General features: G+C 40.5%; 1 protein-coding gene across 3 annotated transcripts in view; it reads left to right on the forward strand.

The window, feature by feature from the left end:
- The first annotated feature begins 271 nt into the window (after positions 1-271).
- Positions 272-25,227, forward strand: part of GATB (glutamyl-tRNA amidotransferase subunit B) — a 77,111-nt gene continuing 52,155 nt past the window's right edge. For 2 of the 3 annotated variants that reach the window (XR_015553805.1, XM_004420914.3), the window contains exons 1-2: positions 272-470; positions 2,456-2,606. Coding sequence is in view for 1 of the 3 variants with exons in the window: in XM_004420914.3 (XP_004420971.1) it covers positions 295-470; positions 2,456-2,606 (327 nt within the window). In the remaining 2 variants the exon portion in view is untranslated. Of the gene's footprint in view, positions 471-2,455; positions 2,607-10,800; positions 10,848-25,227 lie in introns of those variants that run through there. The other variant, XM_087437538.1, reaches the window with a different exon arrangement.

The raw sequence follows: 25,227 nt of genomic DNA on the forward strand, positions 1-25,227 counted from the left end.
CGACACCACCAGCTCTGACTCAAACTCACACGCTCACAGCAACAACCCTCTCCAACTCCCCGCTAGGAGGAGTCACACCTCCCGACCCAGAAACCCTTTCTCCCTCTCCTCGAGTTCTCCTTCCCTCCCCTCCACGCCAGGGTTCCGGTAGGCTTCTAGTCGCAGTGCTCACCGGGAATAGTAGTCTTCCGGTCCGAGCCGACAGAGTTTTTATACAGTTCCAGAACTACGCTTCCCAGGGAACCTCGCGGCAGAGGGTGGCTGTGTCATCTGACCAGAACTGCGGCAGAGGCGATGGCGGGTCCCATGCTGCGCTGGTGCTGTCCTGTAGGGCGTTGGGCTTTAGCCTGCATTGACGGCGGTTCTCGCTACGGAAGAGGGGCTGCGACTGGGTGCACGTCCAGCGGGAAAAGGGGACAGAGCTCAGTGGCTCAGCAGCCCCGCATCACGGCCCAGAAGCCAAGGAAGGGGTATACTATTTCATACCATTACTGCCCACTTAAGTGTGAGGTGGAACTACGGGACTGGGGAGATGATGGCCACTACAGCCCAGCCTTCAATCTAGGCGTTCTGATTGGCGGGAGGGTGTTAGGCTATAACTTGGAGTCCTGAAAGCACGAAACAGGCCCTCTGTCAGCCCCGCCCCCACACGTAAGCCACTGTCTTCAAATAGATAGGCATATTTGAGGAATTGGCGCGTGTAAACTCGCAGAGGTTTTCTTGAATCTAAAGCTGCACAGATAGAAGAGTGGATTCAGTCGCCTTACTAATAGCACCAGCAGTGGGGCTGGTGACACTAGAAGCGGGATCTTAATTAGCTGACGTTAGTTTAGCGCTGCTATGGGCCAGCAATGTTCTAAAGGTAGAAAGGGAGCCTTTACCTGCAAGCTGTGGATAGTGATGGCGTAATATCATAAGTCAGAAAACACCACCGGTCTCTGGAGGCGTTTCATGTTGAACATCGTGTCTAGACCTAGGAGGATGCAGCCAATACAAGAGATCTTCCCTCTGGTTATGCAGAGAGTTTTGCTTATTTTGCTAGATATCTTCTGAACAACTGTTTATACTTCACTATATAAGACCTAAGTGGTTTCTTTTTACACAGAAACATAAGGCACGTGTCTAATATTCTGTTTATCCTTTGAGATAGTTAGGTTGGCATTATTTTTGCTTCTCAGTTGGAGAAACAGAGGGAAAATGTCCGGAAGAATTCAGTTGCTATTCTTTTCGTAAATTAGGTAGTCTCACTGTGAATGGAAAGTGTTTTTTCTCTCATGTAAAGAAACTGCAAAAATACTTTGAATAATGTTTTAGTGAATGCAGAGTTTCTGATGAGTTCTTTGTTTAATTCCTCTCAATTACAGGCTGTGCTTCCAAACCTTAAAAAGAAGGAATTAATCTTCTCACAATACTACAGATATAGAACTTGTGTTGAAATGATTGAAACAAAACCCAATACGTATAAATAAAAATCTAGATAATATAGAAAATTGCTTGGGAGAAAAGCAGGATAGGAACAGACAAAATATAGACAGAGTATGTGTAAACAGGCCATCTGCAGGTTGTCCAGGATACATGAGTTTCAGAGGGATTAAGTACACTTATAAGAACCTGGAGAGACTTGTGTGTGGAATGTTCATACAGACCCAACAGAGTAGGAGGGGCCAGATAAGAGAGATTATTATAGCGTTTAACACCTTGTTAGATTTGATAGCAATCAAGTATGAACAAACAAGCAAAGGACCCTGGAATTAGATCTCGGGAATTGCAAGTGATTTGGGGGAATAAAAAAATGCCAGCTCTGATAGTTTAATGTTTTCCTTTGCACAAAATTCCCAGGAAGAGTATCATTTAGTGGTGATCTGTTATATGTGTCACTCTGGTCATTATTTGCAAGCCATTGTTAGGAAATGAATTCAAGCCATGACTGAGAATTTCCTTTTTTTTTTTTAATAATGAGCTGTGCAACTATTTATTTACCATTATTTCTTTAGTAGTAGAATCCTTATGTTTATGTTGATTCTAAAAATATTAGCAAGATTGGCTTTCTTCATTTACTGAATGACTAATTGATAAAGAACAGTTAATTTAGAAAATGCTGCTTTTCTCTGGTCAGCCAAGCAGTTACCACCTGATACCCATTTCTAAATTCTTTTAAGATGCCAAATTGTTCCTTTCTCTATCACCTTCCTGTTTGTACAGTGAACTCTCTTTATGCCATGTTCTAAATGAATTTTATGTTGTCAGTCTTGTAGGTGTTCTTTATGAATTGCTTTTGATTTAGTCACCAATACGACACATTTTTTAATGTAAGGATATAAATTTTTAATAAGTTAAAAACACAAACAGGAAATTAACATTTGTGTTTTAGGAATTGTGTATAACATTGTGTCATAGAAATTCATGCATGGTGACAGATCTAACTACTTCTTAACCATTATATCTTTCTCTTTAGTGAACACGAATGGGCAGCTGTGGTAGGTTTGGAAATTCATGCCCAGATTTCCTCCAATTCTAAACTCTTCTCTGGATCTCAAGTCCACTTTGCAGCACCTCCAAATTCTTTGGTATCTTTTTTTGATGCATCTCTACCTGGAACTTTGCCGGTAAGGTTTTTATTTAATCCTATTTTCATTAGAAAATGTGTATGTTTTATTGAACATAGATAATGATTTCCTTGTTTTAACATCTTGGCACAACTTTTAGGAAATACTTGTTTGGGGAATTTTGGATGAAGTGGGATGGACTAAATGTTTTCTAAAGACCGATCTCTGGGGCCGGCCCAGTGGCGCAGCGGTTAAGTGCGCACACTATGCTGCGGGGGTCCGGGGTTCGCACATTCGGATCCCGGGCGCGCACCAACGCACCGCTTGTTAAGCCATGCTGTGGCAGCATCCCATATAAAGTATAGGAAGATGGGCACGTGTGTTAGCCCAGGGCCAATCTTCCTCAAGAAGAAAGGGGAGGATTAGCATTGGATGTTAGCTCAGGGCTAGTCCTCCTCACGAAAAAAAAAAAGTAAAGACCGATCTCTAATTCTGTTTCTAAGTCTAAAGTCATCATACATTTAATCACTCGCATTTTAGAATGTCTACTAAATGCCAGACACTGTGCTATGAACTGGAACATAAAGGTGAGGGACAATCTTTGCCTTTGAGGAGTTCAAAGACTGGTTGGGGAGATGTGTCTTATAAACGGAGTACTGTGATTGCTCCTATGAAGGTAATTTGCAGAGGATGGTATTGGAACCCAGAGGAGGGACACCTAATTCAGTAAGAGAAGGACTATTGTGAGAAATTGGAGTAAGGGTATGGTTGGTTAAGAAAGGGTTGTGGAAGAGGTGGTGTCTCCTATCTGAGAAGCCAGATAGGAGTTAGACAGATAAATGAAGGAGGAGGAGGAGTCTAGTCAAAAGACGCAGCATATATTACATGGTATTACAGTGTAAGGTCTAATGATTGTGATTGTTGAAAATTAAGAACTGGTCAGTAATGGAGGAAGATGTCAACCACAATATGCATTGAGTTAACTACTCATATAACTACTCATTTGCGCTTGCACCCAAGGAATGACTGGATCCAGTGTACCCATCAGCAAGATTTTTAGCATATATTTTCATATAGTTGGTTGAATTTTGAAGAAAAAGATGAAAGGAACAATGTGAATATTTGGGCTAATGAATAGCTCATAATCTGTCCAAGACATATAATATCAACTGGGTGTGGGATTTCCTGCCATCTTTGGAGGGAATGTGAATATATGGTGGTGATGGGTGGTCGGAGGGATTGTCATGGGTGAATTCCGTACTCTCTAACATTTAAATACAAGCAAAAGTGGTTGAACTGAGCACCAGCAGGCTTACGGGGCAGAGGTTTACTTTTCTCAGAGTCACTGCCCAGAGTGGAAGGTTATAGGCAGTGCCTCCAATGTGCTTGCTGTCCCCAGGGCTTTGGTTGTATTGGGACAGTGTCTGTATCTTGGAACTTTTTCCTTACTTGTGCTTTTTGTTGTGGAGGACTCCCATCCGTGCTTTTTGTTGTGGAGGACTCCCATCCCTGCAAATGATATCTAGGGTCACCTTTGATTTACTGTTGGGTGTCTCTGGGGGAAGGCAAGTATAGTGCCCCTCTCTCTCTCTCTTTCTCTCTCCCCCCCCAACCCTTTCCCTCCCTCTCTCCCTCCCTCCCTGTCTCCCTCCCTCCCTCCTCCCTCTCTCGCTCCCTCCTCCCTCTCTCCCTCCCTCCCACCCTCCCTCTCTCTCTCTCCCCTCTCTCCCTCTTTCCCTCTTTTCCTCTCTCCCTCATCCCTCTCCCTTTCCTTCCCTCCATTCTTCTCGTCTCTCCATCCCTCTCCCTCTCCCTCCCTCTCTCTCTCCCCTTCCCTCCCTCCCTCCATCCCTCCCTCTCTCCCTCTCCCTGGCTTAGAGTATCTATCTATGGAGAGATTTTTTTTTTGTTTGAGAAGACACAGTTTTTCAGTTATAAATCTATGAGTTCTTTTTTGGGCAGAGACTCAGATATTAGTAGAAATAAAGTAATATCTATTCAGACAAGTGAAATGGAAAGCAATTCATCACAACACTTCTTTTTTCCTTCTGAGCTCAAAACATTTTTTTTTTCACATAATAGTTCATCATCAAGAGACTAGACATAACCTCTGAATTCTTTCTAAGTTTTTCCAGCTGGGAATGTGGTATCTAGCAAGGTATGTATTATAGTTCACATTTAGAAACAGATATATTTGCAGGTAGGCGTAATAGGCTCTTCAGTTGTGGCTAAATGTGGTCAGGTATTAGAGACAATTCAAAAAAGCTAAAATGTCAAGATGCTTTGAAAGACTTCTGTTATGCACCAAAGAAGAAGGTACTTGCTGGTGATAAGCATGGCAATAAAACAGTGAAGGTGTTTGGGTCATTTGAGCATTGAGACTTTGGCTTATATTAATTAAATGACAGTCTAGAAAGGCTGGAAATCCAGTTTTACTTAAGCTGGGATTTGTTTTTCCCCCTCAGAGCCTACCACACTGATGGTTTGAGTAGCCTAATGGGTTATTCTCTCGACAGAGCTAATCTGCCTCTTTTTCAGAAATGTTTCTGAAAAAGATAAGTGTTTCTTTAAAAGACCTATTTTAGTATGTGAGCAAAATTATACCATAACTACCAGAATAAAACATTGTCACTCCCATAGCATTTCAAAACTCTGTGGTTTACCTATATGTCAATTTAAAATATACTGAAACATTTAGACAGTTGTCCTTCTCTAAGCCCTATGGGGATGGTGTATTGATGCTCTGATATTCTGACTCTGCAGTTGGTTATTTTTGTACAAAAAATGGTGACCATTTGTCAGATACGCTGATAAGAAGATAGAAAAAGGCAGCCAGAAGAACTTAGGTTACGGTGTAAAGTTTTTTTCTATAGACAAAACTTGGTTTATATGTAATTTCATTTGCTCTGCTGACCCATTAAAGAGAAAATATGATAATCTGTATCTTCCTGTGGGCATTTGATTCTCCTTTTTTCTTGATTGTGTCTTCATTCATTGACTCAACTGACATTTATTGGATGCCTACCGTACACTAGCCATCGTATGAGCTCTAGTGACACAGCTTTAAACAAGGTAAAGCATAGACAGGTTCTGGTCCTCACGGAGCATGGACAAGTGAGCAGGCAGTTGCAGTATCTTTTAATGAACATGTTGGTGGTGGAAATACAGGGTGCTCTAGGAGCACATAGGAGGGGCATTCCACACAAATATAGGGAATTGGCAAAATTGGCCAAATAAAAGTGAATGGGCTGTGGGCCGGCCCCGTGGCTTAGCGGTTAAGTGCACACGCTCTGCTGCTGGTGGCCCGGGTTCGGATCCCGGGCACGCACCGACGCACCACTTCTCTGGCCATGCCTGGGCCGCATCCCACATGCAGCAACTAGAAGGATGTGCAGCTATGACATACAACTATTTACTGGGGCTTTGGGAGAAAATAAATAAATAAATAAAATTATTAAAAAAAAAAAAAAAGTGAATGGGCTGTACAAAGACCAGAAGAAAAATAGGACATGGCTTGCTCTAGGAACTGAAAGAGGTTTCATGTGTCGTAGCTGAACTTGAATATGGCATGGCAGGAGGTGAGGCTGGCGTGGGAAGCATGGTCTGTACCATGTAAGCCCTGCTAAGGGGTGTGAATCCCATTTGCACGGAAGTAGGAAGATGTAAGGAGAATACAGGGTCAGAAACTCCAAGGAGGGGCGTGTTTCGAGAAGGAGGGAGTACAGCCGTGTCGAGTGTTACTGGGAGGTCAAGTAAGGTGAGGACTAGGAAGTGGCCGTCGGATTTATCAGTGGGGTATCTTTTGCAAGAACGGTTTCAGTGGAGTGATGGGGGTGGGGGGTAGGAAGTAAGTGGCAGTATATTGAGAAATGCAGGGGTGTTGAAGACGAAGTGAGACAGTGGGCAACTGTTTCAAGAAGTTTGGCTGTGAAGGAAAAGAGAATGCAGTAGGTGAAAGGAGACATGGAATGAAGGGAAAATTTTTTATTGTCCTGTTTTCCTTAATATTGAAGAGACTTGAGAATGTTTAAATGCTGATAAATTATAGTCAGCAACAATATATTGTACACTTAATGTGTTAAGAGGGTAGATCTCATGTTAAGAGTTTTTACTGCAATAAGATAAATTTTTTTTTTAAATGCTGATGAGAGCGAACCAATGAAGAAGGTGCCGTTAAAGAGGCTTTGGGTTAATATGGCAAATTGAACATAAGCATTTCAGTCTGTCTCTCTCCCCAGCCAAAGAAACCCACTGAAATGACAGTAAAAGAATTGAAAATTTATAAATCTACAAGAGAATGGGAGAGGAGACCAGAGTGTATGAGAGATGGTAGATGGAGGAGGGCCTGACTTGGCAGAGAGGAGTTAAGTATAACCCAAGAAAGGGACAGAAAGCCTGCAGAAAGAGTCACAAGTGAGAAATGAGATGATATGCCTTACACAACCTCAGAAAGGGTCAGGATGTGGGATCATCAGCTATTGTGGAAGGCCAGGGAGAGGTGAAAACAAAGGGGTTAATTCAGAGTCTGGATACACAGCAGTTAGGCCTAAGGTCCTCTCCCTGACCCTTGCACCTGCCCCACCCTCACAGGAATCTGTGAGAAAGTCAGCTGATGACACACTCCCCTTGGGGACTCCAGGCAGAGTGAAAGGCACTGGTGTCAGATAATGTCTGCACTCTGAACTCCAGGGTCTGCCCAGTCGTTTTCTCTGCACTGTTCGAGGAGCTCAGGTGACCTGGTACGGCCATCTCTCTTCTTTCTCCCCTCCCCCAAGCAAGAACCTGCAGAACTTATTTGGAAATTATATGTCCCTAGAGGGAAGAACTTCAGATGTTGACATCTGGGGTTGGGGAGGGGGTCTCTCAATAAAAAAGCTACCTGGCCACCTAATTGTCCTACAGTGAAGGCCACCAGCCAACAAGCCCTGGGTGTTTACATAGAACTTTTAATCAGCATTTTAGTGCCTTACTTTACAATGTAAATTGACTGCCAAAAATCACCAGACATTTGAGGAAATTCTCCTATATAATGGACAGAGCCCAAAACAAAAAGAAACTAGAAGAAATAAGAGGCAATATATACTGCACAGGGTAAAAGAATACTTTTAAAATTAAAAGCTTTTATAAAGATTCTCAGATAAGAGAAGGTAGCCGCATCCTTGAAACAACATGATACTGCTTTTTAAAAATAAAAAATCAGAACAAAAAGCTCTTAGAAATTAAAATTACAATGGCAAAAAAAAAAAAAAAATCCAGAAGAGTTAGAAGATAAAGTCAAGAAAGTATAACACACATACTGTGAATTGGACAATAGGTGAAAAAGTAAGAAAATTAGAGAATCAATCCAGGATGTCCAACAACTGGTTAATAGGCATTCCAGAAGAGAGAAAATAGGCAAGAGGAAACTATCAAACAAATAACAGATTAATTTCCCAGAACTGAAGGACATGAGTCTCTGAAACGGAAGGGCCTGCCAATGACCCAGTGCAAGGAGTAAAAATAGTCTCACGTGCAGGCAGGTCATCATGAAGTGTAGAAATGCCAGGGATAAAGATAAGATACTAAAACTTACAGAGAAGAAAAGAAAAGTCACATGCAAAGGACTGGGAATCAGAAAGGCATCAGACTTCTTAAAAGCAGCACTTAAAGCTAGAAGAGAATGAAAAAGTGCCTTAAAAGAAAAGAAAATCATTCTAACCTAGAATCCTGTACCCAGCACTATAAATCAAGTGTGAAGTAGAATTAGGATATTTTCAGACAGGCAGGTTCTCGAAAAATTGTCCTTTTATTGTCATGGGAACCTATTGGAGTAGTGGAAAGGTTCCAGATTGCTGGCTCTGCAGCAGGCCCAGAGCGCATGATGGAGCGGAGGATGGATGGCTCCAGAACAGAGAGGTTTCGAGGAAAAAAGGGAGATGGGGTGGGAATAACAGATATCTAATGTTTGTATAGGAAAGAGTTTTTTTTGTGTGTGTGTGGTGAGGAAGATTGGTCCTGAGCTAACATCTGTTGCCAATCTTCCTCTTTTTGCTTGAGGAAGGTTGTCCCTCAGCTAACATCTGTGCCACTCTTCCTCTATTTTATATGTGGGAAGCCACCACAGCATGGCTTGATGAGCAGGGTGTAGGTCCACACCCGGGATCTGAACACATGAATCCTGGGCCGCCGAAGCAGAGCACACGAACTTAAACACTACAGTGCTGGGCAGGCCCTGGGAAGGAGATTTTACTTATAAAATGGAGTCTTTGAGAATAATAAGCAGTAGGTAATAAAAAATGAAGCAAGTGATAAGATGAAAGACTTGTCAGCTCCAGGAAAAACAAAATGTTCAAGAAAGGAAATGTAATCATAAGGTACTTCACAGCTCAGCAGAAAAACATATTTACATAATAATATAGAAGCACTAACTACTGATTTAACAAAAACTGTGATATAACTGAGATATTGGGAAATAAAAGAACTAAATTCTTATCTACCATAATTGGAAGTCATGTTCTAAATTGATAAAGCAAGAAAAAAGTAAGGTAAGAACGTGCTCTAGGAACATTTTTGGCCACAGTTTAGGGGACGCCTGTTTCTCCTTTTCAGGCCCTAAGTTGGTTGATTAGTTTGTTTTTGTTTTTTGGCTGTTATTTTTTTGTTTTCTATTTTTTTAAGTAAGGCAGTGAGTGAAAGATTTAGAGCTCTCCAGAGACAGATTATTAATCAAAAGGGTTTTCAACAAAGTTTTTAAAATTTTATGTAAAGATAATATAAAGTAATACTCAAAATATTACCTCTACTGGTTTCTCAGCCTTCTGCTGATGAAATTTCTTTCTTTTTTGTTCCCAAAGTCTAAACAGTGACAGACTCCCACTAACCCCCCACCTGAAACTTACCCCTACCCTGCTCTGAGGGGAAATAGGCTGATCCACATTCTAGATCATTCACACCCAAGCTCATGCATGTGGTAGGAGTCCCTGCTTCCCCTGGGGGTGAAGTGACCTACCTACCTTCAAACCTGACTTTTTGGACTTCAGTGTTACTCAGCTCATCATGGGATTACCCTTGGGGGTGGCATATTTTGTTTTTGAATAGAAATATAATAAAGTAGCAAGCATGGGTAAATTCTTATGAGACAGAGTAAGATATAAAAGTATTGCAACATACCTCACCTTGTAACTTATATAAATTATCACTCAGGAATGGAGTAGGCCAGGTCTTGTGGCTCCATGTTCTAAAAACAAGAACACTGTGTCATTGGGACAGTTTATCAAGTCTGTCTTTTTCCCAGATTAAGGAAGGATTGTCATGTGGCAAATGGCCAAGAGTCTTGGCCAGCAGATGATGGATTTTCCAAAGGTCCCCTGGCACAGCATATTATTTAAAAATAGGAAGATAAATACCAGACAAGACAGCTCAAAGATCTGAAGGTGGTTGCTGTCAGGGAACTGGACTGGTGGGGGAGGGTGGCAGAAACCACTGCTTTTCATTGTAAATTATTTTAAAATACATGCCTGTAATATTTTGTTAAACAATTGAAAGGTTTAAAGGAGTAACATATAGGGGAGAGGAAATTATTGATAGAATTGGGTTCCTGAGAAAGCAAGAGGTGTCCGGAGAGCACAGGGAGAAAGACAGCTCTCCCACTGTAACCTCAGGGAACATGTGCCCCTCCACCCTTGGGTGCAGGCAGCCTTTTAGGTTGGGTTGTGGAAGGCTGAGGAAGCTCCCATCTGATTTTTTTTCTTTCTAGCAAACACTGTTTCTTACATCTCACTCTCTTTTTTGGAGCTCTTTCCTGCCTGTGTTAGTCTCCCTTGCATTCTGGGCCTGTGGGTGATGCTCTCTCTTAGTTTTTCTGTGCCTCCTGTTGTTTCTGTTTCTCCCTAGCTCTTTTTTTTTTTTTTTCTTTTATAATTTTATTTATTTATTTATTTTTTCCCCCAAAGCCCCAGTAGATAGTTGTATGTCATAGCTGCACATCCTTCTAGTTGCTGTATATGGGACGCGGCCTCAGCATGGCCAAAGAAGCGGTGCGTCGGTGCGCGCCCGGGATCCGAACCCCGGGCCGCCAGCAGCGGAGCGCATGCACTTAACCACTAAGCCACGGGGCCGGCCCTCTCCCTAGCTCTTGAGTGATAATGTAGAATTCTAAGTTGACAGTTATTTCCCCTTAGCACTTTGAAGACATGATTCTATTGTCCTCAGCATCTATTATTGCTGGTGAGAAGTCTGCATCCTTTGTAGATAATCTCTTTTTTCTCTCTCATAGCTTTAGCCGGGATATGTCCAGTCAAGACTTTTCACTCATGGCCTGAGGTGGGTGGCAGATTTTTCTGATTGGACCGGGATTTTGTGGCTCCTGGCTCCCTACCCCAGTGGGCTCACAGCCTTGACTTCTGCTGCTGAGGTGCTTTAAATCACCGATGTCTGGTGTCTCTTCAGCCTGGTTAATGATAATGATAGTAGTAAAATCAACTAACTTTTACTGAGTGCTTGCTGTGTGGCAGGCACTGTTCTAGGCACTTTCATATATGTGTTAACTTATTTTAACCTCGTAACAACTCAATGAGGCAGTTCCCTTCGTTATCCCAATTGTAAAGTAAGTGGAGAGGCCGGACTCAAACCCATTAGCCTGGCTTGCAGATTCATACTCTTACCCCTTCGGCCATCCTGCCTCTTGCAGTTACCCCTGGGTGATCCACTAGTGGCTTTAAACTCTCACTAGTGCTGTGGGCCCTAGGAGATTTCCTTTCTTGCTCTTGAGCTTGGCTGTGTGTGTATATTTATAAATTTATATGTATATATAAATGTCTGTGTATAGAGAAATAATACTTGTTTTCATCCCCTGTCTCCAGCCCACCCTCCTCCCCTCTCAGCATGTCTGTACCACCAACTCTGTATTACTTAGGCTGCTGTCATGACCACTGGTTACACACACACCCCCTTCTGATTACTGACCCTTCTTCTGAATGTGTCTTAGGACCACAGGCATTTTATCTTCTTATTTTACATTTAGTTTTAGAGTTATATAGAATCCCATCATAAATCTTCAGACTGAAAAGGTCATTCAGCCCAGTTTCCTGCTTATAGGCAGAATTACAGCTAAACCAAGGACAGCGTTCTTTGTTTTTATCAGCAGGGATTCAGTCTCACTCATTACTTTGACCTAGTAAAACCTCTTACTCTGGTGCAGGATCTTCTTTAATTTATTAAATAATTATGTGTCTGCAGACTTACAGAATCTTAGGTTATTTGCTTAGAGTTAGTTATTTCCTATTTATTAGTGTCATTCCAATTTCTGTACTTGTAATGCTTTGTATATGAGATGTGAAATGGGAAGGAAAATAGGAAAGAAAATATATTTCATAAAATGTAATGGGATGTACAAGTTTGTTTGTTTCATAATTTGCTAATGTTTCCAGTAATGGTGAGATTTCAGCAGGGCATCAAGTTTGATATTTATGCATGTGCGAACCTCCTTGCTCACACACACGCACACATTCACTCTGTTATTTGAAATGCTTGCCCCCTCCTGAAATGCTTTCCCCTATGCAGGAGAAAGGGAACAGACTTGTCACCTCTGCTGAGGCTGGTAGGTTACTCTTCTGTGGCCAGTAGATAACTACTTCTGATAATCAGGCTGTGCCACAATTAAATTAATTAGAAACTAGTGCCTCTGCTCTCATTTTGCTTGTTTGAAAGTTCTTATCTGTACATAACACAGAACCCTCTAGTAACTATGAATGTCTCTGGTTTCCAGAACTGGCGAAAGAGGTATAAAAGCTGTTTTCTACACGTGTCTGCTAGAATATTCTTCTCTTTTCTCAGGATTGGCCTGTCTAAAAAAGCATTTGGGGCTTTCCATATCAAAGACGTTTGAAACTGGCTCTGGCAGCTGTGGAATGAAGATTGAAACTAGAACATTGTTTACCACATTTTACAAAACTTGCCTTTGTTCAGAAGGGTATATACTACTATTAGCAAGAAGAAGGGGGATGAAGAGGGGTAAAAATATGATGTGAATAAATCTGATGTGATGCCTGCCCTCTGGGAACCAACAGACAATGCAGATACATGCTTTATGCTGAAAGATTTGTTCCTGAACACGTATGCAGATTGCACCATAAGGGATCTTGCTCTCTAGAGAAATATTAATGTGACAGCTTTTGTGAAGTACTTTGAGATTAATTTATTTTTTAAATTTCTTACTACAGATTTATTTAAAGCTAGGTAAATCTACAATATTGTAGCTTTCTGAACATAGCAGGTATTGGTAATAACTTTTGTTTTGAAGGACCTAATAGATTTTGAAATACTTGACTAGTTCTAGAGAGCATTAGGCTGACGTGCTTTCCTGACCCTTAATTTTAAATGTAATTATAAAAGTTGTTTTTAACTCAAAACTTATAAATGAAATAGAAAATCAAGAAAACAGCATTAGGGAAAAGTGTTTAAATCATACATTTATAATCAGATCTATATTTACTTCTCTGTCCATTCACACTTAGATGATGTTTGGTTTTTTGACTAAGAAGACAAAATGTGACAATTTTCTATTAAAATTTTTTTCCATTTCAATGATTTGCTTTAATGTAATCTGTAGAATTTATAATTACATTGTGTTCTCAGACTTTAATCTTGCCAGTCACTCCCTGAGTCACTTCTCTAGTTTTCCTTCCTTCCTTTGCAGAGTTGATGTGTTTCAGGGGTAAATTGTGTTGCCCTATGACCCGTGCCCTTATAAAAGGTGTGTCTTTGAGCTCATACACAATGTGGAAAGGTTTCCTTTCAGCTCCCAAACTCTTCTGATGATCCAAACTTGCCTTATGATGTCATTAACTGGATGTCTCCTATGAACTCAGATGACTCATGATGATGATGGACTTTCACGTTCGGTAGGCAGCATGATCTCACCTCCCCACATGTGGGAAGGATTTGACTCCTTCCCTGCCATGGATCATTTTCCAGCTTTCAGTGCGTTCTTGAAAGCCTCCTTCCTCTTCACAACCATTTTCACTTCCGCCACCTCTCTGCCAGTCTTACACTTGGTATTCCCCACATGAAATCTAACTGTACAGTCATGTGCCATGTAACAAGGTTTCAGTCAACAACAGACCAAGTGTACAACAGTGGTCCCTTAAGATTAGTACCATATAGCCTAGGTGTGTAGTAGGCTATACCATCAAGGTTTGTGTAAGTACATACTCTACAATGTTCGTACAATGATGAAATCGCCTAACAATACATTTCTCAGACCATATCCCTGTTGTAAAGTGATGCATGACTGTATTAATAATAATGCTTCTACTTTGTACCAATATATATTTGTTTCACACAGTTGACTGACTATCCTTTTATGAATGTTATTTATAGGGATTTCTGTACTTGATTATAAGGTTCTAAAAAGCAATTCATGGATCTTTCTTGGGCCACTTGACAGTACCTTTCATAGAACATGTATATCACACCCTTAATAAATATTTTTCTATGTAATTGCATACACTTACATGCACATACATGAGGAGTCCATATGAAAGAATTTTCCATATTTTTTTGATATTTTTTAACCTCTTTATGGGAATCTTTCTAAAATGCATTTCATGCTTTCCTGCTTTTAAATAGTGTGTATTGAACATAAGCTAACCTTTTCTTGATTACTCAAGGTTATCAGCAACATCAGTTATTGCTCAGTGTAATATAATGGTGTCTTCAAGGGCTATTGAGGTGTATAAAGCTGTCTGATCTACAATAAATGGCTAATGATAGCCATTCTTTTTAGGTTTCATATTGCAATCTTTTTCTTCATTATTACAATCATCTATCCCTCACCTCCTTTTTTAAGCTACTTTCAGTATATTTGACTCTAGCAACCCCTTCTTGCTCATTTTCCACTTCTCGATTATTATTTCTGATCTACTCTAGCCCAGAGAGCCAGATTATATCACATTTGTTAATGTAAATAAGAACAAGGCTCGGAGTACAGACCTATCCTACAAAATAAAGTACATGGATGGTGTGAAGCTAGTTAGCTTCTTGAAGTTATAAACAATATGAGAATAGAGTAGGAAGAGATCCTGGAAATCATTCAATTTAGTCCTTTTAATTTATAGATGAGAGAACTGCTGTTCTCACTGGCCCACGGTCACATAGTTACTTAATGTCCCAGTCAGATTAGAACTCGTGTCTAATCTCAGTTTAATGTTCAGCTTCCAATCGTTGTTCCACCATAATTGGAGTTGCTAGAAGTCTGATTTATGTAGGTGCTGTTATTTTGCAGGTATGTATATATTTCAAAACATGAATACCATTAACAGATGTAAATGTGATATGTTTATAGATGTATGTCTACATGCTTATACGCACAGAGGCATTGACTAATCAGTGTTGACACTGATTGTATGTGCTGTTTATTACAATGTCCACTAGTTGAGAGATCTAAATCTGAGGAAAGAGAAAAGAGTGCTGATTCAGAAGAAAGAAATGGGTAAAAGGAGATCTAACCTAATTAGCTAACAATTCAGTGCCCCAGATACTGGATTTCCCCAGACCCGCCATTAAGAGAGCAGCCCTGACTGTGGGCAGCTCTCAACTGTACATATCACTATGCAAATAGTAGTCATAATGGAAAATTCTTTTAGGATCCTTTCTCTATGCTTCAGTCTGGAAAATTTTCTCTACACTCTCTTCCAGTTCACTAATTCTCCCTTTGTTATGTGTACTCTGCTCTCTACCATATCCACTGAGTTTTTTAGTTCACTGAGAGTATCTTTCATTTATAGAAATTCTGTTTTTCTCTTTTAAATCTCTCGTCTTTTTGAAAATATCATGTTCCTTTTTCATGTATTCAGTTCTTTATTTCTTTAGTAATTTTAAATCTACTTTTTTATAGTCTGTGTTCAGTAATTCCATTACCTGAAGTTCTTGGGCTGTCTTGTTCTGCTTTTTGTATGTCTGCTGATTCTGGCTAATGGTAGATCATCTTCTTGTATATTTTGTAATTTTGGATTATGAAGTCATGTTTGACAGGGCTTTATTAGTGGGAATCGTGTAGCTGAGTTGAGAGCAAGTCTTTCCAAAGGGCTTCTGCATTGGCCTTTGCCAGATGCCCCAGATCTAAGCCAGGGCCATTTTTCATGTTTATCTCTTAGCTTGGGCATTCCTGGACCACAGAATTAATAAGTGAACCCCAGGCCTACCTGAGAGCAGACTTGTGACAATCAGTTCTTAGGGCCGACTTTTTTGTTTTGCTTTAACCTAACGTGTGAGCTAAGACTTTACTAAGATTGAAACCTTTCGGGAGAGAACAGAAGATTTGACCATGTAGCTGGGGCTGTGGCCAAGGCTGTGAATGTGGGTGACTCAGAGACTCAGAATGGGGCAAGAAAGGCATCTTTACACCTCTCCCTGGCTTCCTTTCCTCTGCTACCCTTTTGATTGCAGTTCTTCTGCATTGTTCTGTATGCATGGCAGTTCTTCACACCAGTTGAGGCTGAGATCTGGGCACATCCCAGCTCATCTTATCTGTCCTCTTGTCACAGACACAGATCAAGTGATTGAGCTCTTTCCAAATTCCCCCTAGTTATGCAGAGATGCACACTCTCACTCATTGCCTTTGAAGGTTATCATTTTCCAAAATAAAATTTATCCTTAATGAATCATTCCCTTCACCTTTGTTTGGAAATGGAGATGCCATCTTATTCCCCTCAAGGAATAACAAAAAGCAGTACAATAGAATAGAGAGGAGCAGCTGGCTGTGGTGGGAGGAACCCATGAAGAAACTTAGGGTTTGTTTTCCCCTCCACCCAGCCTTGGGGAACCTGAGGGACCTCATCTGACGTTCTCCTCAGGTGACTCTCAAGCATCTCTCTGAGCCGGCCATGTGCTCCTTTCCTGGTAAGGGAGCATCTCCAGGCAGCATGCTCATCTCCCCAGAGATTCTTTCCTGATCAAGAAACCTTCAGTGTTGTGTTTGGAAGGGGCTTTTCTCCCATTTCCACCTCCCCTTATGCAGGTTTGTTTTCCCCTCAAAATATGTGCTTCGAGAGAGATGGAGCAGAATAACAACAAGCCCTTGTTAGCAAAGATAGTGCTGTGCTTAGAACTCTTAACTGTGTAAAATGAATTTGGTACACTGCTGCACCCAAAAGGCTATAGTACTAGAAAGTAAGGTGGGAATGTGTAGAAAATAAAACATAAACACATTACCAAAGGTGCCCAGGACTACGAAAGCTTAGGGGTCTTTAGTTGATATAAATATGTAGTAGTTAAAAAAATTACCTAACAGTGTTCTGTGACACTCTTTTTGTCTCTGACATTCAGGCAGCTCATACAGGCTTTGCTCTGGTGATTTGTACTAGAAGCCTATAAGAAAAATGCAGCCTGAAATCATGCAGCTAGGTACCATTCGTTTTTATTCCATGGACAGTTCCAGAACTTAAAAAATTACGGACCTGTAAAAGCTCTTCCCTCGCAGGAATTGCATGCCTGGCTATGGCTGCTGGCCCACTTGGGTTTCTTCTGCTTTGTAGAGACATTGGTGATGCTGTGGGGGTTTCTAGATTGGTTTTATGAGTACTAGAAAAGAGTTTCCAGGAAAATATTGTGTGGTTTTAAAGAGTCAATAATACTCTCTTCTCCTCTTGAGTCAGAACCAATTGAGAAATCAGCATAGAATTCAGAAGATGGAGATGAACATATCAGCTTTATTACCAATAATAGCTTGGTTCAAAAAATGCAACTTGATATATAGCCAAATCACTTCTAGTAATTTCTGCCTAAGTTGAACTCAGTTCCCCATAATTGTAGGCCTTCCACTTGCAGAACGCTAATCATGTGGCCAGTGTGGACCAGAATATACTGTCCCTGTGGGCATGCTGATCAGAAAGAGCTCATATAGGCTTTTTTATGATAATTTATACTAGAAGCCTGTAATAAAAATGCTCAGCCAGGAGGGGCCAACCCACATGCACTCAGTTCCTTTCCCCCAAGTTGCTAGTCAGAAAAGCCACTCCTTTTGGGGGAGGGCAAAAGAATATGGAGTAGAGAGCAAAATCCAGCCACATGGAAACATGGAGGCGGGAGAATGGAGGATACCCAGTTCTGCCCTCAAAAGCATAAGCCAGTTTCACTGTGTCTTCATTGTGTCTGGGAGTAGATGTGAGGTACTCTTTTTGGGTGGGTTCTGTGGAATTCTTCTCCACACCACAAGTATATACACTTGGCCATTGGAATGGGCCTTTCTTACTTGGTCATTTTTATATGTATTTTCAGCTTCACATTTAGTATGAGTGGAGGAGTTGGCTATTCTCTACACTGCAGCGTCTTGGGGAGTTTTTTTCCTTAGCTCTTTTTAAAATCTTGGCAAAATTAGGAAGTCATTTTGCCATTGGCATCCCAGATATGACAAGTGTAGGCTTGGTGTTATTGGCACGGTTAGTGTAGTCAGGCTGGGCTCCTCTGAAGAGCATTCTGTTCCTCATGGCAGAGAGTTCTTGCTAGCGAGCCTTCATCTTTGCCAGCCTGTCACCACTGCCTTCCACCACTGGTTGCATCCTTATAATAAGGCCTGGAGCTGGGGCAGGGAGAATAAGTCGGAATCAAAAAACGTTAGTGTTCCCAGGAGCCTCAAAATTTCAAATTTTGATGCATGATTCTCCTTTTAGAAGTATAAAAGCAAGAAGCATAATCAATCAAGGGTCTTTGTCATGCTCTGCAGCTTTCTTAGGAGATGCAGACAGGCAGTAATATGTGATTGTCAATAGTGTCTTGAATTTTCAGTGATGTTTGCCAACGCATAGGCCACCCCAGTGAGCAGGATCAGGGGCTCCAACCCCAGTTGATAGGAGAAAAAACTGAGGGCCTTATTGACTTGCCGAAGGACACAGGGAGGCCAGGAACCCAGTTAAAAATAGAAGTGAGAATTGCCTGCTTCTGATTCTTAGCGTGAAGCACCAGACTGCGTTCCCTTCTGCAGTATTTGCTAGTTGTTCATTTCTGACAAAACATAACAGGGAATTTTTCCTTTATAGCTGGTTGTAAACGTTTAATATGCCTGTACTCACTCATAACCTTTGTCTACTTATCACAGCCAGCTAACCATCCTATTTACCTTATTTCTTGTTCTGTTCCATTTTGAGATCTATGCAGAGAAGTTAACGTATGTGAAAGTACTTCATAAACTCTCAAGTGACATGTAAATGTTATTTGGTATTATTATGATACTCATGTTCTTAACATTGCATCATTAAAATATAAATACAGATACTTCCATTTTATTTTGGCCATTGGGGTTGGGGAGGGAGTGTTACTTGTGTAACACTCATCTGAAATAACTTAAAATGGCACATATCACAACAGCATCAGTAACATATAATATGAAGTTCTCAGTCATAGATGTCTTTCAGAGAAGCACAAATTGAGAAATTACATGAACGTTTACATGGTGAGGCAACAGAATGGAAGCATTAGCAGAAAATGAGATACATATACAACTTTGGGGGAAGCTAAAAGTATTTTCAACTAGAAAAGATATAATTGGGGAAAATTATTTTCCTACCAGGTAAAAGAACAAATCTTCCTTTCATATTCTTGATTATATATGTATTGTCTATATGCAGGATTTATTTACTTATATATAGTTAGTACAGAATTCCCTGTTAACAGATTTTTCACAAAAAATTACTAAGAAGTTACTAAGAAGATTGCACCATATTTCATTACCTACACAAGGGCCTTAATGTGTCCCATCACTTAATTATGGCATAGGAAAGTTTTAGATAGACATAGTATCTAGGATGTTTTCTTTTCTACAACTGATTTTCAGCAACAGTGAATGGAAGCTTATGATACACTTGTATGGTTTAAGAGTTAGCATCAGTTTAAATAGCTCTGGCCTACTCTAGGCTCTCTCGCCCCCTTAAGGCTTATAACGTCTCAACATCCTCTCAGGTAGAATTATCTACTCCTTTCTCCCTCCCCGACACTTTTTATTTTGAAAAATTCAAACTTATAGAAAAGTTGAAAGAGTAGTACGGTGAACATCCATCCTGCACCTAGATTGTTTTTCCTTTGCATGAACCATTTGAGAATAAGTTCCAGACATCATGGCGGTTCGTCCCTAAATCTTTCAGCATCTATCTCCTAGGAACAAGAACATTCTCTTATATGATCGCTGTATAGTTATCACACTCAAGAAAGTTATCATTGATACAACACTCTTGTCTAAGACACGGTTCATATTCGAGTTTCCACACTGTCTCAGTATTATCCTTTATTTTCTTTTCCCCAGTCCAGGATCCAAAGATCACACATTGCATTTAGTTGTCGTGTCTGTTCAGTCTCATTTTTTTTTTTCTTTTTCCTTTTCCTTTTCCTTTCTTTCCCTCTCTTCTCCCTCTCTCTCTCTGTCTCTCTCTCCTTCCTTCTCTCCCTCCCTCCTTTCCTTTCCTTTCAAGACATGACATTTTTTAAGGTCCAGGCCCACTATTTTATCTTATTATCTACTCTTGAAGCAAACGTAATTAAAGAAATAGGGGATTTTACCCTGTGAAAGTTTGGCTTTTTTCTTTTTCCTCTTAACCTCCATGATTTCATGGCTTGCTATGAAGACTCTAATGCGATGCTGTATTTCTATTGGATACATAAAATTAGAGATAGTTTTTTCTTCCTAAAAATCTGTGTCCTAATAGACTGTTCCAAAGGCTCACTCCTGAGGACATTCCTGGGACTGATGAACATAGCAGGTGCAGTTTGGATGGAATGGGATGTGTCTCTAGGAATTTGCTTTTGACATTCACAGGCCTTGTTCTACCAAATTCTCTATCCATACCAATAGTGAATACCTAGCCAGCATTTCTTCGACTTCAGTTGGTTCAAGCCAGTTGTTCATTTCTCAGCAATAGTCAGATCTTTCAACTTAATACTGATCTTCTATATGAAGATGAAAATAGATCTCATTCTGGATCATTAGAGCTTTTCACTCATGAAATTAAAGTTTGTTATCACTAACTGATTACTCTTGAGGTTTCAGTAATATGAAGTAGTTTGTCATTCCAGTGAGTCTCTCCAGGTGTAGAGTTTTCTGGGTAAATTTTAGGATAGATTAGAAAAGACTTGTCAGTTTCAGCGTGAGGGCAATCTAAAACGAATGGTTTTGTATGTTTTTAGCCTTTTTAATATTAATATACTTTTCTTAAAAGTTATAAACAAGAGAAAGACAAATATTCAGAGTTAAAATAGGGGGAAATCTTTCTCTATTAAAGATCCTGGCCCCATCCCAAAGTTTTATTCAAAAAGAACAATAGTTTTTTTTTGCTCGATTCCCATGTCTATTCCATGCCTTCATACATCTCTTCTCCACAGACTCTCTTTGAATTTCAAAAGTAGCTACTATCTTAGAAGACAGGAAGTCACAGATGTGTGATGGGCAACAATGGGATAGACTCCTTTGTCCAAAATTGGTTCAATTAACTGTTTTATAACTGTTCAACTTGTTAGAAGGTAGTTTCTTTCACTTGAGAATGGGAGCTTTTTCCAGCCACAGACAAGTGTACAGTGTTACCCAGGAAGATTTTACTTCACTATAAAAAAGAGAAAATGAAGTAGTATAAGCTTCCTGAGATGTTAAGAAAATGGTCTCTATTCCACTGGCAATAACACACTAATTATCCCAAAAGGTATTGGTTATCATTTAAGGGGGAAATATTATGTTGACATAATACATAGTTTAAGCATCTGTTGTGCCTTACTTTGGATTGTAAATCCAGATTAATGGATCTATGGAGCCGTTTAGACCTTTTCTGATTAGATTGCCTTGCCTCCTAGAAAAGCTTGCATAGGAAAGATTCAGTTGAGATGGGTATTTTGCATTTAATAACACTTTCATTCTGAAACTAGTATTTACTAAATGTCTACCAATTGTCTAGGCCTTTAATTCACAGCACAATCCTGCAAAATAACTATTCTTCCCCTAACAGATAAGGAAACTAAGACCAGGAGAGGTTAGGTAATTTGTGCAAGGTCACACAGCTAATAAGTAGTAGGAGTGAGATTTAGACTCAGGTCTTTCTGACTCAGTTTTACCCTACTTTGTCAATTGATAAGTCTTTCAGAGATCAGATTAATTGCCAATGAGTAATGCCAAATTAGTAACTGTTGGGAATGTTGTGGGAAAGAGGAAAAGAGACCAGTTAACCTGAACACCCAATCTTGTTTTTTGCTGGCTGCCAGCCACTCTCAAAACTTCCTATCTGACTTGGCTACATGGCCAAGTATGAGACTCCACAAATGAACGCTGCAGTAGTTGGGCCATTGGCCTCCAACCCCAAAGTGAAATCCCGGCAAACAGGCTGTCCTGTGTGAACTCTTTTTATCTAGGCTAGAGGCAGACCTAGAGCTGCCAAGCCAAGGGCTCTTCCTTCCTTCTGCTGCAAGCCCAGAGGTGAATGTCACATCTTAGTATTCCTATGGTCCATGGAAAGCAAGAATGATTGCTCCAGTGCCAAAGGCCACGCTGGTCTAGGCTGCCCTCTCCAGCCCTATCTGGTGGTGACTGTGGGCACTGGCTCTAGGCCACCTGACCTTGCCAAGGAGACAGAGGCAGGAGGAGAATGGAATCCTAGAGGAGGAGAGTGGGCTTTCTAACACTTTGGACCACGGAAATATCCCTGCCCTTGCTCCTGACCAGTCCTGGGGAGTGAAATTGGTACAAGAGGACTGGGAGTAGAGAGGAGCATTGGCGCTATAGGATGGCTGAAACCACCAAACCACACTCTTCTTCTTTTGAGTAGTTGTTTCCTATGAAATGGATATTTGATTTTTTCCCCCTTTTTGTGAAAGAGGGATTTAAACAAAAGAGAAAATGTTGCATTCATTTTTTCCCTTTCCCTAAGCAATACCCATGTTTAGGTATAAAGAACATATATATTTATGTGGGTGTATCTATATAAGTATTTAATATCTGCATAAAGTTAGTAATTTTGATGGTAAAATTCCACTTTAAAAAATTCTCTTAACTAACTGACTAGTTTTAGCAAGCTTAATTATCATAACTCAGGAGTTTTTGTATTTGTTTTGGGTGATGATAAAAGACCTCAATGGTGACAAGGGATGTGGGGGTGAGGAAATGGGGTAACAGTTTTCTCTACCATAATGAAAATTTATCTGTGTGGTAACTTTTGCTTTGAATATGAATCAGAGGCAGCTCAAGTTTTGAGACAAATTTATGGTTAGCAGTAAGATGAAGGCCCATTTTACTGCCTTATTTTTACTTAATAAATCTTAATTACTTTCTCTCCATAAATTAAAGCATTTACCATGCTATGTCTTAATCATCAGATTTGTCATATATAGTATTAGCTTCACAGAATAATTGCCATTTGGGCTTTTTGTAAAACATCACCTTGTAGTCTTTGTTTTAATGCTCTAGAGGAATCGCTAACTGGGTTTTCAGTGAGTTCCTAGTCTTGTTATGTTGCCTCAATTTTTTATGGGGATACTGATACCCATTGGACTAACTTTAGGTATCATTGCAACAAAGGCTCACCAGTTGAGGGTGAAGTAGGAAGGGGAGAGAAATGATGTGAATTACAGGCTATTTTGAAAGGCATGCAGTTTTATTCCTTTGAAGCATATTAGAAAATATTTCCTGGTATAGGTCCCAGAGACTGACTTTAGTGAATGGATTTATTTGTAATTAGTAGAATTTTACATAAATGTGCTAAAATCCTAAGGAATATTTTATTGTTGACTTAAGTATGTTATGCAGTCTTCTTCATTGTGTTAATTTGCTTAGCAAATCCTTTCCTAATAGTTAATGTAGACTTAGAGTTTGGTCCAAGACAAGTTGAGTTATTACAAAGGCTCCTTATAAATTAGTAGCATTTCATAATTTTTGGCTCACAGTATGTGAAAAAGGAGTCCACAGAGTTTTCAATTTTATGTTGATTGGACAGACCTGAGAGTGGCATCATTTTATTATTATTTGTCAAAAGAATTAGTCACAGAAGTAAAGGTAAAGATGTATGTATCTGCTGTGCAGTCATGGCTTGCATGTCCTCAGGTCCACACCTCACTGTTCCCCTTTCCACCAAGTATCACAGGGGGCTCTCCCGCAGGCTGCAGTTCCTAGTGCCCCCAGTCAGCTGGCTTCTGGCTGGTTCAGCCACCTGGAGGCTCTGAGGAAAGACTGGAGGTGGGAGGAAAGGAGCAGTAGGGTATTTCTCCTCCCCTCTCTGCCTCTGGGAAACATCTCTGGTAGTGGTTGGGTCTTGTCCATGGCTCCATCTACTGGGAGACAAGTCCACCATGTTTCGAGCATCCTCTGGGTGTCCTATACCCTGGCTCTAACAATGCCGATGCTTCCCCCCATCTCCCCTCCCTGGGGTAAGAGTGGCTTCATGCTGTTGAGAATCTCCTAAATTGCCTCATTGTGCCCTCTTTGATGTCTCAGCTCTTCTATCATCTGTGTAATAAAGCCTCTGCATTAAATTTGTTCTATTTTACATACTAAGAGTGGTTTCTTTTTCCTGACACATATATTTTATAGAACAATTTTGCTTTTATTTCCCAGCTTATAGTCTTTTGGATGTTGGTAAAGGAAATGTTAAATTATTCATTACCTCAGTTAACGTTTAATCAGCTTGGTATTGCATTTAGGTAATGAGGCAAAGAAGAATAAGATAAAATGACTTGACTGCCCTCAGGGAACTCTGTCTGGTTGGGGAGACAGTGCTTTACCGGAGTGTGGGAGCTCAAAAGAAGGAATACCTGGACTTGGGTAGTGGTGGGACAGACATCTGAGAGTCTTGCCAGGTGCTGACATCTTGCTCAAGTGGATGAAGAAGAAACATTATCAGCTGAAGCAACAATTTGTACAAAAGCAGGTCACATGCATGGCTGCATGAGAGTCTGTTAGGTTAGGGGTAGTGGAGGAAGAGGAAGCTAGAAAGGGAGTCAGGCTAAATAAAGCATGAAGGGCATTGAAGACTCCACCAAGCACTTGACCTTGATCCTTCTGGGGATGAGGAGCAGTGAAGAAGGATTTTAAGCAGAGGAATTACATGGACAGATTTATCCTTTAGGAAGGTCACTCTTGAATGGGTGTGGAGGAAAGATTAGAGGACTGAGAATGGAGGCAGAGAAACCTGGCCAGGTGGTTAGTGCAGAAGTCTTGACTGAAGAGGGCAATGTTTGAACAGAAGCCTGAATTAAACCAGAGGATTTGGGGAGAAAGGAGAAAAAAATCAAGATATGCTAAGCAAGTAGAATATGTCGAACGTGGTGATTTTTGGGGGGGATGTGTTGGGAGTTGTCTTAAAATGATGGTCTCTTGTACTCAGAGGTCAGGAAATGCTTGTTTGGTTAGGCTAAATAAATCTTAAAACTAAAAGACTATCCTCAAATTGGGGTCACAATGTCTCCTTGGAGTTCTCATACGCGTTTCTGGGCTGTTTATGCCACTTTATGCTCTGGACATGTTTTAGGTTCCAGACAAGTTATGGGTGCAGCACTACTCTGGTTTTACAAACAAGCCAAACAAGTGATTCTTTTGAAAAACCATTCACTATTCCCCACAACCCCCACCCCGATATCCTTTTCCTGGCCATGATCTGCCCAGTCTCTCTCCGCTAGTTGTGAAATTTACTGACTGTCTCATCTCCTGCCTCTACCTGTCATACCTTTCTTATCTTCTGATTAA

This window comes from Ceratotherium simum, chromosome 12, assembly GCF_057802395.1.
Source record: "Ceratotherium simum simum isolate JZ-2026a chromosome 12, ASM5780239v1, whole genome shotgun sequence".
NCBI classification, from domain to species: domain Eukaryota; kingdom Metazoa; phylum Chordata; class Mammalia; order Perissodactyla; family Rhinocerotidae; genus Ceratotherium; species Ceratotherium simum.